The 14,467-nt window shown below is 40.6% G+C and overlaps 1 protein-coding gene across 1 annotated transcript; it reads left to right on the top strand.

The window, feature by feature from the left end:
- The first annotated feature begins 10,799 nt into the window (after window positions 1-10,799).
- LOC137391948 (uncharacterized) lies at window positions 10,800-11,285 on the top strand. Its single transcript, XM_068078522.1, has one exon. The coding sequence runs from the start codon at window positions 10,800-10,802 to the stop codon at window positions 11,283-11,285; it is 486 nt and encodes a 161-aa protein (XP_067934623.1).
- The last annotated feature ends 3,182 nt before the right edge of the window (window positions 11,286-14,467 follow it).

Genomic DNA, 14,467 nt, shown 5'->3' with positions numbered 1-14,467 from the left:
TGTTAGAGTTGAGGACGTTTGAGAGCTTTATTACTCTCTGTTTAGGCATGTTAAAGGTGAGGATGTTTGAGAGCTTTATTACTCTCTGTTTAGGCATGTTAGAGGTGAGGATGTTTGAGAGCTTTATCAATCTTTATTTAGGCATGTTAGAGTTGAGGGCGTTTGAGAGCTTTATTACTCTCTGTTTAGGCATGTTAGAGTTGAGGACGTTTGAGAGCTTTATTACTCTCTGTTTAGGCATGTTAGAGTTGAGAATGTTTGAAAGCTTTATTACTCTCTGTTTAGGCATGTTAGAGGTGAGGATGTTTGAGAGCTTTATCAATCTTTGTTTAGGCATGTTAGAGGTGAGGATGTTTAAGAGCTTTATCACTCTTTGTTTAGGCATGTTAGAGGTGAGGATGTTTGAAAGCTTTATCACTCTTTGTTTAGGCATGTTAGAGGTGAGGATGTTTGAGAGCTTTATCACTCTTTGTTTAGGCATGTTAGAGTTGAGGACGTTTGAGAGCTTTATTACTCTCTGTTTAGGCATGTTAAAGGTGAGGATGTTTGAGAGCTTTATTACTCTCTGTTTAGGCATGTTAGAGGTGAGGATGTTTGAGAGCTTTATCAATCTTTATTTAGGCATGTTAGAGTTGAGGGCGTTTGAGAGCTTTATTACTCTCTGTTTAGGCATGTTAGAGTTGAGGACGTTTGAGAGCTTTATTACTCTCTGTTTAGGCATGTTAGAGTTGAGAATGTTTGAAAGCTTTATTACTCTCTGTTTAGGCATGTTAGAGGTGAGGATGTTTGAGAGCTTTATCAATCTTTGTTTAGGCATGTTAGAGGTGAGGATGTTTAAGAGCTTTATCACTCTTTGTTTAGGCATGTTAGAGGTGAGGACGTTTGAAAGCTTTATTACTCTTTGTTTAGGCATGTAAGAGGTGAGGATGTTTGAGAGCTTTATCACTCTTTGTTTAGGCATGTTAGAGTTGAGGACGTTTGAGAGCTTTATTACTCTCTGTTTAGGCATGTTAGAGGTGAGGATGTTTGAGAGTTTCGTTGCCAAACAAAATTTATTGACGCTTCTGCGAAAAAATTTTAAGACAAAGATGGAAGAAAGCCAGAGAATGTTTTAAAAACCCTGCTGCTTACTGCTATCCAAATATGGCAATGACAATGAGTCGATTTAAATTTTATCAATGCAGTCAAAATTGAGAGCCCACAGACATATGCTTGATAAAACTAAGAATTTCGAGTTCAACGATACTCATTGGTTAAGGATAAAGTTTTCTTTGGTATGAATGATTTAAAAACACGAGATAAATTTATGAGGGAAACTGATAACAAATTAAAACTCAACTATGTCATAAAGTCGCTTAAAATAAGAGAGGCTACAAAGTCACCCCACGCTGTTAGTGATATTAAGCAACCAGATTTTAGTGCTATAAGTTACAAAAGACGACCCTACGATACAAAGGCACGAAGAATTAAATGCTCTAAAGGCGGTAAAGTCTAACAACAAAATGAATGTCCATTTTTTGGTAGTAAGTGCAATAGATGTAAACAAAGAAACCATTGTACATTGGTTTGCAACAGAAAACTGTAGCAGAGTGAAAATGAATTACAAAATGAGGACAAATGGATTGACTCTGCATGCTTAAAATGTGGTTTATTGCCTGTCATGCATGTAAACTCACGTATTATACTTACTTAAATAAATATTTATTTCCTTGGCACTGACACTTGGGGTTGTTGTTTGACTGCCTTGTGGAGAGTAAAGGGAACCATACCATGTGAATACATTAGAAATAATTAAAAATAAGGTTGTAGCACACAAACAGGATGTTATCACCTAGATTAATACAAGTCAGACTATACGCTTTAAGCTTGATATGGGTGCCACTTTTAGTATTTGTAGATCAAAATACTTTACAGTAGTTTTTAATTCACTCCCAAAAAAATCTTTATGGCACAGTTCGAACAGAGCTAAATTATTTTTGGGTTTATTAGATTTAAGGTGATTTCAGATAGTCAAACTGTGGAGAAGGATGTTCTTTATTTAAGACCAGTGCACACTACTGCTGAGCAGAAAAGCACGTGAGGGGTTAAAGCTGTTTACACATGATGAGAGATGTAAAACTAATTTGTTAAACACAAATGATAATTTGTTTTAAAGTTTTGACGAACTGACACACGAGAGCTAACAAAACTGATTGAATCTGCAAAACCCTTTGCTATCCATGTTCAAAAGCTTATTCTAGGAATAACTAGTAAGGTTATAGCTCAAATGGCTGAAGATGGTGTGACAACAACAATTAAAGAGCCCACATCATGAGTGGAACCTATGGTAGTCATCCCAAAGCCGAATTAAGATGCTGTCAGAAACTGTACTGATTATACAGAGGCTATACTAGAAGATAGTTTAGCCTCTTCAGGAACAAAGGATGTGATTTTTTTTAAATAGATGCATAAAACAGATTCCTTTATCAGAAGAATCGAGCAAGCAGATTATTTCTAACACAGAGAATGGTGTAGATATTTGAGGTTACCACAAGGGTTAAGTGACCCGTCTGAAATACACAAAGAATGGTGTAGATATTTAAGGTTACCACAACGGTTAAGTGACCCGTCTGAAATACACAGAGACTGGTGTAGATATTTGAGGTTACCACAATGGTTAAGTGACCCGTCTGAAATACAGAGAGACTGGTGTAGATATTTGAGGTTACCACAAGGGTTAAGTGACCCGTCTGAAATACACAGAGAATGGTGTAGATATTTGAGGTTACCACAACGGTTAAGTGACCCGTCTGAAATACACAGAGAATGGTGTAGATATTTAAGGTTACCACAATGGTTAAGTGACCCCTCTGAAATACAGAGAGACTGGTGTAGATATTTGAGGTTACCACAAGGGTTGAGTGACCCGTCTGAAATACACAGAGAATGGTGTAGATATTTGAGGTTACCACAACGGTTAAGTGACCCGTCTGAAATACACAGAGAATGGTGTAGATATTTGAGGTTACCACAACGGTTAAGTGACCCGTCTGAAATACACAGAGACTGGTGTGGATATTTGCGGTTACCACAAGGGTTAAGTGACCCGTCTGAAATATTTTACGTTGAAATAAATAGAATACTCAAAAGATTAGAGAATCATATTCTTCACATAAATAGCATACTAGTCTTTAGTGAGATGCTGTAAATATATGACAGACAGTTGGCTGCTGTTTTGAATCGATTTTGGAACGCTGGAACGACATTTTAACCAAAAAGAATTGTCACTTTGGAAGTACTAAAATGACATTTATAGGTCACATCATTGATGAAGGTAAAATACCTACCAAATCCAAATTACAAGGAATCATAGATTTCCCAATCCCAACTTTAGTTTCAGCAGTATGTAATTTTCTTGGCTCAGCAAACCAATTTACAAATTTTCTAGTCAGCTAACGGAAGTAACACAACCACAGAGATTTACTGAAGGAGCTGCCGTGGTCTTGGGGTGACAGTCAAGAGATTGTTTTTAAAGATGTTAAAAAGCTCTTTCAACAACCCCGACTTTTGGCCATATATGACCCTTATAAGGAGACGATAAGTACAACTGATGCAACACAGAACTAGATGCTATTATAAACCATTCTAAGATTAGTAACTGCGGCTAGCAGGTTACTCAATGAGATTAAACAACCGTACCTGGCAATAGAGATAAAAACTTCAAGTGTAAGCTGGAGCTTGAAAAAATTCTCACAAAGTGTACATCTTCACCAAAGAAGAATGGCCTGCTTATTTATTATCAAAATACATGTTGTTAGAACCATACAATAAGAGCTTTCCTGGTGGTAAACTAAAGTTTCTTTATGTTGGGGAACTGCCTAAGCATGTTCCTCAATCAAATAATGACAGTCTTAGAAAATATACATCGTGGTCATCCAGGAATCACCAAGCGCCAGACAAAAGCACGCTATACTATGAAAAAATATTGAGGATATGTTTAGACAGTGTGAAACTTGCAAGAGAACATTGAATAAAACAGCAGAGCTCCTAAGACCAATAGCAAACCCAAAAAAGCATTGGCAATTTTTTGGCTCAGATCTATTTCATTTCACAGACAAGGCTTATTTACTAGGTATAGATTTTTATTTCAGACTTCTCGAAATCACATTGCAAGGGAATAACACGTCGTCCGGGAACATCTTTACACAATTGAAAAGTGTGGTTTTATGTCATGGAATACCACATTGTAAAATTTTGGACAATAGACCCCAAAATTGTATGGTAAAGTGCTGTGACCAGGGCCATAGTGATAGGCCTCCTGGTTATCACGGATGTAGGACTAACCCTTCAATATACCAAAAAAGACCCAGCCACCGTTAGGGCATCCAGGCTGCCAAGAAAACCAGAAACCAAGAAACCGACAAAAAATGAAAAGACCGTAAAAGAAAAATCGAGCATAGAACATAGGAAAAGAGGCAGAGCCTGAAACGAAAGTAACAATGTAAAGGGAAGAAGATTTGATCATTTTGGCAGAGCAGTATGCGCACCCCATCTGCATGCTTTGAATGTGGTTTATTGCCTGTCATGCATGTAAAGATATATATTTATTTAGTAAATATGTATTTCATTGGCACTTAAAACTCAGTGTAGCTGTTTGCTTGCCTTGTGGAGAGTAAAGAGAACCGGCAGTTTTCTTTACACTGGTAGCAAAGCTAGGATTGGAGGATCCCGAGTCTAGAAAATGGAGTCAAAAAACAGAAGCATTCCTGATCTCTAAAGGGCTGTGTGCTGGAGACAGCATCATCGTCTCTGACAGTTGGCGAGCACTGCTTGAGTGAGTAGTAAAAAAGGATTTTCATGAACTTTGTAGGCCGTGTTGTGTGAGCAGCGCTGCCCCGGAGTTTGGTGAGTTTTCTCTAGTAAGAAAATAAAATTTCTACAAACTCGGTAAGCCGTGCTGCATGAGCAGTGCTGCTTGGAGCTCGGCGAGTTTTTCTGAGTAAATAAAATATAGATGGCAGATGCTCAAGGAGCGTGGACTGAAGAACATACTGGCTGATGGAGGTTCTTGAATGATAGGCAATGGCACTCCTGGCTCAGGCCCCGGTTCATCAGTTTGAGGCACCTCAGTACTCAGGAACTGAACATGTGAAGTACTTTATCAGCCGATTCCAAGAGGTAACTGGAGCCAACGCTTAGATTAAGAAAGCTAGCTCACTGCATTTCCAAGAGGCTCTAAAGGAAGAGGTCAAGGACTGTGGACAGGCCGACCGCGTGGAAGCCATCTTCTACGCGATTCGTGCTAAGTTTAGCCTCTGGCCCAGACAGGCTCAAAATAAGCTGAGCATCCTGAGGTAGGCTGCAGCAACCTACCTTCAGAAGCATACCTGTGAAATGAAAAGGCTGGTAAGGGTAGCATACAGTGACCTGCCAGGCCCTTACAGAACAAACATGGCCAAGGAGCTGTTTTGTAGCTTGGTCAGCCATGCCAGCCTGCAGCAACACCTGCTGGCCATGCCCGTGGCCAATCTAACAGTGGTCATGTGCACCGAGACAGAATTCCCGCAGATTATACTCGAGAACAGGGGGTCGGGGAATGTCCAAGCTATGAAGGAAATCCCAGAAGAACAGGCAGCCATGGTTCAGGACCAGGCAGTCGGTCAGCTGGCCCAGCTCGTCCAGCAACTGACACAACAAGTGCAGCAGCTACAACAAGAAAAGAACCGGCCCCCAAGAATGGAAGGAGCTGAAGCCTTTACATTGCTGGGGCTGTGGAACTCCTGGGCATGTGCGCCGGCATTGTCCTAAGAAACCGCAATGGGCTGCAACAGTAGTGCCGACTACTGGTTGCACTAAGGCCCTAAACCCATATTACTCCGACCAAAGCAGACCAGTCGACCCTATGTCGGAGGCCCGTCATAACAGCTGGCTCAACCAGGTCACGACAGAAAAGATCTGACCGGGAGAAATCTTCAGCCCGTAAGCGTAGGTGCCGAGACGGGGAGCCAAAGAAGAGAAGGTCTGTCCCTGCCAGTTTGACAGTGGAAGAGACTCCTGCCGTGGCTCTCCAGAAATATTATCAGGCCCTGGAGAATCTAGAGCCCCAATTCCATGAGAACGCGCCCGACATACCAGCATGCTCAAACCAGGCTGCAGCAGGCTGCTCAGCCAGGAGCACGCCTAAGAACCACTAAGAAGGAAACCTGCCGGCACACTTTAGAAAACCTGTCTATGTGGTCGGATTGACACGTTTTCCATCACCTACCCCTACTGATGCGGCACTTCAGTAAGAGACCAGAGAGGAAACCGAGAAGACCATGAAAGAGAAACCGAGCGTAAAACAAAGGGGAAGGGGCAGAGCCTAAAACAAAAGAAGTCGTATAAAAGGGAGAAGGTTCGATCGTTCTGGCAGAGCAATATGTGCGCCCTCTCTGCATGCTTTGAATGTGGTTTATTGCCCGTCACGCATGTAAACTTACATATTATACTTACTTAAATATATATTTCATTGGCACTTAACACTTGGTGTTGTTGTTTGACTGCCTTGTGGAAAGTAAATGGAACTGGCAGTTTCTTTAACAGTAGATATACTCATATTCTCCTGCTCAACAGGTCCAACAAACCACTGTAAATATGTTCATAGCTATGAATCACACAGAATACTCTACATACAGACTTATCATACAGCAATCATAATCATTACACATAGCATGCTATAACCTTCGGATGACAATCACATAGAACTTATAAGGAGGAGATGTTGACCTGACGACTTATAGCTAACCTTGGTGACTTAATGTTGACTTTTAGGCAACTGAGATCTAATTCTGACCTTAAAAAATAAAAGAGCGCTTTCGGTAGAAATCAAAGACAAGAACTTAAACTGAATCTCAATCATTGCTTTAATCAGCAACAACTGATTAATTAATTATACATCAGTCGATGTATTTGTTATAAGGTTTACTATGCAGAATAGATCTTGTTGTCTAGAAAAAAATTTATCATTGTAAATTGACATCGAAAATGCGCTTAACCTGTTCGTAAATCACTGCCTTCATGAACGTACCTGCCAACTCTCACGCATTGGGCGTGAGACTCACGCAATTGCCCCATGCCTCACGCATCTCACGCCAGTGTCATGCAATTGCCCCTTTTACCCAAGCAAACCTGTTTTTTGCCCCAATCTTCAAGTAGTAATCATATACTTACTACTAATAAACAACTACGTGTTGAATAACAATCCAAAAATATATTATGTTTACAATATTATATTTGCGTAGAAGTAATGCGGCAATATTTTCTATTTGTGTTATTATTACAATGAAAGTTTCTTGTCTCTTTCTTCGGGTTACAAATTTAATAAATATTCATTTCTTCTCGCTGTGTGTTCACCATTTTTCCCCATCTGTACTTACGAGCAACCAACCAACAATGAGCACACACACAACAGGTTATAGGCCCAGGAGGGCAATTTTCGACGGTAATAGTGACTCATACAACGTATGGGAGACAAGATTCATCAACTACCTATACACCATAGACAAAAAGCTGGTTAAGGCCATTGAGCCAAAAGAAGAGAATGAAGAAGACGACACGGACTTCACCAGCAGGAACCGAAGAGCATACGCTGAACTTACTCAGGTACTAGACGAAAAATCGCTGGAACTAATAATGAATGACAATAAGAATAATGGCAGAGCTGCCCTGGCCATACTCCGGCAACACTATGTAAGCACTGAAACACCATGTGTACTAACTCTATATGAAGAACTGACTACACTAAGAATGACTGAGACTGAACACATTACTGACTACATTATTAGGGCCGAAAGAGCATCGACTGGACTCAAAACAGCAGGCGAGACAATCTCTGACAACTTATTAATAGCTATGATTTTAAAAGGACTACCAGACTCATTCAAACCATTTGTAGTTGTACACACTCAACTGAACTAACACAAATCTCTATCAGACTTTAAAGCAGCACTACACAACTTTGCCAATACAGACAATCTACGACCTACTACTACTACCGCCATGAAGACAACAACATCTCATACTAGAAGACATCAACCTCATCATCCACCAAGCAGACCTACATCAAACAACAATAACCACAAAATGTGTTTGGCCTGTGGCAACACTACTCACACAACAAAAGACTACTACTCTATGACTAAACTGAACTGCAACTACTGCCACCAAAAAGGCACATTGCTAAAGTTTGCTTCAAAAAGAAGCGGGACGACTCCAAACCTACTACTGAACACAAAACAGCTACTGCAAAACTCCACCAACCTGACTTCACAATCATTACTAAGACCTGCACTGCTACTGACAAGACCACTCACATGACAGACAAACTACTGGTCGACTGTGGCGCAACCTCACACATTGTCAACGATCCTGACAAATTCATCACATTTGACACCAACTTTGTACCAGACAAACACTACCTCGAACTAGCCGATGGACGAAGGAGCAACCAACTGGCTACTGCACGAGGAGTGGCTGTATTCACAGTCACTGACAACCACGGTACTGAACGACAGATCAAACTCAAAGACACCCTACTTGCTCCGGCATTTTCTACTAATCTTTTCTCTGTACGGGCAGCAACTGACTCGGGCGCCAAGATCACATTCACACCTAAACACTCCGAACTCATTTCACACAGTGTACACTTCAACATCATCAAAGAAGGACAGCTATACTACCTACATCAACCCACAACAACTACCACCCCCAGCACTACCAAACCTCCAACTGGAAATGCTACGAAGACGGGCACTTACATGACCAAGACACTACAAGACTGGCATATCTCACTAGGACACATGAACTACGAGGACATTCATAAACTCGAGACTGTAACGACTAAAATGACAATTACACAGAAGGACTCTACACCACCCACATGCACGACCTGCACACAAAACAAGATAACTAGACAACCAAAATCACAAGACACATGGACAATACTAGCCACGACGCCACTAGAGAGGATTCACTCTGATATATGCGGACCCATACAACCACAATCACGCGAAGGACACCGCTATGTCATCAATTACATCGACGAATATTCCAGCATAATATTTACATACTTCATGAGGAACAAAGACGACACTGCTCTAACACTACAAACATTTCTGGCTGACATTGCACCGATAGGACAAGTAAAGGAGATCCACACTGACAATGGCACAGAATACCTGAGCAAAAGTTTCCAGGACATTCTACTAGCAAAAGGAATAAAACACACTACATCTACTCCATACACACCTTACCAAAACAGTAAAGTTGAACGTTCATGGAGAACGCTCATGGAAATGGCCAGATGTCTCAACACTGACGCAGGCTTACCAAAGAACTATTGGACTTACGCTGTTAGACACTCTCAATACCTTAGAAACAGAGCATACCAGTGCAGAACCACCAGCACAGCTTATCAACTGTTCACTGACAAGCAACCAGACATGAGAAACGTACATTGTTTCGGATCACAATGAACATTCTACATCAAAGGTCACAAATCTAAACGGAACAATCAAGGCCAACTTGGCACCTACCCAGGTGTAAACCTGCGTAATAAAGGATTCTACGTAATGAACAATCTAAACCACAGCGTTGTCACCGCAAGAAACATTATTGTACACGACACTGCAACCAACCCTGACTATGACTACAAACCTACTGAGCCTTCCTACAGTACTGAGACACAGACTGACTCAACTGAGGCCACACACGGTTCAACTGAGCCACAAACTGACTCAACTGACGCCACACACGGTTCAACTGAGCCACAGACTGACTCAACTGACGCCACACACGGTTCAACTGAGCCACAGGCTGACTCAACTGAGTCAACTCACGGTTCAACTGAATCATTTCCACTCACTACACCATCTCTGCCACAACCTATATCACAAGGCAGACCCAAGCGAGTAACTCGACCACCGAGCTACCTAGCTGATTACCACACTAAGACAGCAACTGTGGAATACGCCTACACCACAACGCAGCAGATACCCACTACATACAATGAAGCAATAAACTCGGAGGACTCCGATGAATGGCGTACTGCTATGGACAAAGAAATATCAACACATCTTGACAACAACACATGGGAACTCACCACCTTACCAGATGACAGGACGGCAATAGGAGGAAAATGGGTATACACACTCAAACAATCCAAGGACCAGAACAACAACCAATAGAAAGCGCGATATGTAGCAAAGGGGTATTCTCAAATACACGAACTAAACTACGAAGACACCTTCTCACCAACTACCCGCTTCACCTCAATTAGAACACTTCTACAGGAAGCTAGCAACAACGAACTATTCCTGCACCAAATGGATGTCAAAGGAGCCTACCTGAACGCAGACATCAACAAAGAGATCTACATCATACAACCTCCAGGATATGAACAGACACAACAAGACAGTAAGAAACTGGTATGCCGACTTCACAAGTCACTATATGAACTTAAACAGAGCGATAAAAACTGGCACAACACACTGACTGACTATCTGGAAACACTAGGACTCATGCCAAACAAACTTGACCCATGTATCTACACCTACACAAAACCAGACAAGCGACTCATTCTATTTTGGGTAGATGACATAATCATTGCAAGTGACAATCAGGACACAATAGCACAGGTAAAGGAGAAGCTAAACTCACGATTCAAAATGGACGACCGAGGACCATTACAATGGTTTCTGGGAGTTGACTTCACTAGACACTCAGATGGTATTTATCAGATGAGCTAAGAAAGATATGCAAGATCTATCCTACAAAGATTCAACATGGGAGACTGTAAGCCAGCCGATACACCAGCTGCAATGGGACTTCAACTTACCAACCCGACCGACGAGGAACATAACGCTTTCCTGGACACAAAATTCCCCTACAGACAAGCCATAGGAAGCCTGATATACTTGATGACTGCAACACGTCCCAATTTAAGTTGGGTAGTATCTAAACTGTCACAATTTCTGGAATGCCCTGGACCTGCACACACCACAGCTGTTAACCGGGTTTTCAGATACATCAAAGGAACTCTCACACACAACCTTCATTTCACCAAGACATCTGGAACGCTAACAGGATATACGGACTCGAACTGGGCTGGAGACATCAACGACAGACGATCAACAACCGGATATGTATTCGACCTCGAAAGCGCACCTATCAGCTGGAAGACAAGAAAACAGCACACAGTAGCACTATCTTCTTGTGAAGCAGAATACTTGGCACTAGCTGAAGCAACTAAAGAAACACTATTTCTATGAGGTTTATGTGCATCACTAGGTATCGGACAACCGGCACAGACAACACTTCCCACCGACAACCAAGGAGCCATTGCACTCACAAAGGACGGTGCTAAACACTCGAGAACAAAACACATAGATGTACGCTATCATTTCGTAAAAGAACAGACGAATATCACCTACAAATATATTGCGACCCAGTGTAATTCAGCGGACTCTATGACCAAACCAGTATCCCGACACAAAATCCAGATGCTCGATACACCAACGCTACCCTCACCGACATAATGGCTACGATAATATATATTGGATTGAGGGGGGTGTTGAATAACAATCCAAAAATATATTATGTTTACAATATTATATTTGCGTAGAAGTAATGCGGCAATATTTTCTATTTGTGTTATTATTACACTGAAAATTTCCTGTCTCTCTCTTCCAGTTACAAATTTAATAAAGTTTCATTTCTTCTCGCTGCGTGTTCACCCTTTTTCCCAATCTGTACTTACGAGCAACCAACCAACAATGAGCACACACACAACATCATAATCAGTAATCATATACTTACTACTAATAAACAACTATGTATAAACATATTTGTGGCATTCACATCTACCAATAACCTCCACTTCCACGACATGTGGTTTCCATATGGAGTTATATTATCTTTCACTGTGGTGATTTTATACGCTATGAAAATTTACCCCACTTATCAAATCCTCGCGTTTTCATTGCCCCCAAAGTAGACTCTCACTGCTTTCCCCATTCCAGAGTTGTCAAGCCTGACCATGAACCAAAAAACGAGAACAAAGTTGTCGATGCAAACTAATAATACTGCAACTACTGTACAGCCAACATTAAAAAGTTAAGTCAATTTGTTCATGGCCAAAAGGGTGAGTTTAGAAATACATGTATCTTGGGACGAGTTATGCAATTTACATATATTTTACTGTTCGTATTACGAGCAACGTAAACGTTCATGGAATGGATTATTTACGTTGTAGGAGAGTCTACTGTACATGTATTTCAGCTACATATAGGCTGCTTTTACGATAAATGGATACAATGGTAATTGCTGTACATTTTATTTACGGTATTGTTCGTTTTCCGGATTTAGGGGTCGTGTTTATTGATACGACCAGTTAGTTCAGTGCATGGGATGCTGAATTATTGAATTTTTTTTAGTTTAGGAAACCAAAAGCAGAGCAGGATTTGATTGTTCCAAAAGAAAGCTGTAATGTATGTCTTTAGAAATTCATTTTGTCGGAATGGCCAACCTTGCCAATACTCAATCAGCGTCAAATTTATTGGCGGCGACATTTGCCATTTACACATGTACTGTGTGCGTGGCAGTCTAAGGTGACCTAAAGACTTTTAAACAACTATTTAACTTTGTTTTATATATAAGGTGATTATATCAATGTATTTCATACCTAGTCGCTGAACTATTACACAAGTGAATAGATGCATTATGCTATTAAATGTATTTTCTACAGACACAAGGAAGACAACTTCAACAAATAATTGTGGTTTTTATTGAGATTTGATAAATAACAATACATACATATTGATAACTTAATAATAGGATTTAGCTCTCGCCTTCCTCATCATCCTCCTCCTCATCCTCTTCTACAGCCCTGTTAGTGCATTCTGTATTGGTGCAGCCACAAAAGTCGCAGCATGGTAAGTTGGCCATCTTACATGAGCATCTTTGGCGGCAGCCATTTTTGTCGCACTTGCAATGTATCGTCTTCAGAACTTGTGGTGGTATGATTCAGGAAGGTGATTCGGGTTGTTTATTTTACCACCAGCTAAACGGCAGAAATAAAGTCTATATATGTGCGATGTTAATTCATACCATAAACAGCCATGGCGTTATATCAAACTGTTAGACAAGCATGTGGGTCACAGGGTGTGTAGATGTTAGCAGAATAATAATGAAGCCAAATTGAAGAAGAATTATATAACACAAATCAACTGTTTTTTTTTACTAAGATTACATTGCACTGATAGGTTTATGTTTGAGGTGAGTTATTTCCCCTTGCCGAATAATTATGATCCTTAACCATATTAAAGAGTCTCAAGTTGAGATTTATTAATAATCTAGTTCAGCGCCACTATGTTTCGGGTTGTTGTTTTGCCTCAAACTACAACTGAAATAGATTGTCAATCTCTATACCGGAAGGCCACACAAATCCCCACACATACCATACACTTTTTATACCTATTATTCTACACACTCTATACATACCACATCATCTTTCCTGCGTAATCTGTTAAATAAAATCATGCTTTGCAGTGTTGAGTGTTTCAAATGACAAACAAATATCAAAGATAGAACTTCTGTTCACACAGAGACTATAAAGCGCTAACAACAATAATATTCTTAAAAAGAAATAGAATAGGAAATTTACCTCTCGGCGTCATATACGTATTTATCATAGCAGGATTTATGGTATTTCGGCTCTCGAGCAACAGCATCACTCCAGCTAAACTCCCACAAAATACGTTCATCTCCAAGGATCTCTGCACAGTCCTGGAGTTTACCTTTGAAAAATAGCACAACCATTAGCACAACTCAAACATATACCATAAATCACAGTTTACCTTTAGTAGGTCAAAATCGGATGATATCGCCATAATAATACTATGCCATAAAACCAACTACATGTAGATCAAATCAGCCATCACAGGTTATTTAAACATTCTTCACTGACTTACCTGCAGTTTTGGACTGGGTTTTTCGGAGTTTATCAATAGTAGTGGTTACACATCCAGTCTTGTACTTGCGTTCCTTCTGACACAGAATACATATTGGAGGTAACATTGGTCGCTGGTTTGCCACTCGTTTTCTCTTAGCAGGCCTAGGTGTCTCCCCTATACCCTCATTTTCCAATTGAGATTCATTAATATTGAAAGCTGGGTCTGTCTCTGGCCGTGGTGATATTACGCAAAATGTGCAGACTTACTTTCATTTTTGCAAAGAATAGGTTTATATTATGATGGAATGAAAGGCCAAGCTGGGGTGGCGGGTTCTCAACCAGATAACTTGATAACACTAAGTCACACCATTTTCACACACTAGACTTTTGTGTACTCTGCGTAAAACAGTTGCATCTCATATATACATAAGCCTTAGCCCTTTTGTATGGCGCCTTACAGTGCCTCGCGTTGCGCGTTCACAACTCGAGTTGTGAACACGC

The sequence above is a fragment of the Watersipora subatra genome, chromosome 1 (genome assembly GCF_963576615.1).
Source record: "Watersipora subatra chromosome 1, tzWatSuba1.1, whole genome shotgun sequence".
Classification (NCBI taxonomy): domain Eukaryota; kingdom Metazoa; phylum Bryozoa; class Gymnolaemata; order Cheilostomatida; family Watersiporidae; genus Watersipora; species Watersipora subatra.
This window is presented reverse-complemented; position numbering and strand designations above follow the sequence as displayed.

Bases quoted from the DNA above. Each gene is read 5' to 3' on its own strand.
- LOC137391948 (XM_068078522.1), top strand. From the start codon at position 10,800: ATGGGAGACTGTAAGCCAGCCGATACACCAGCTGCAATGGGACTTCAA.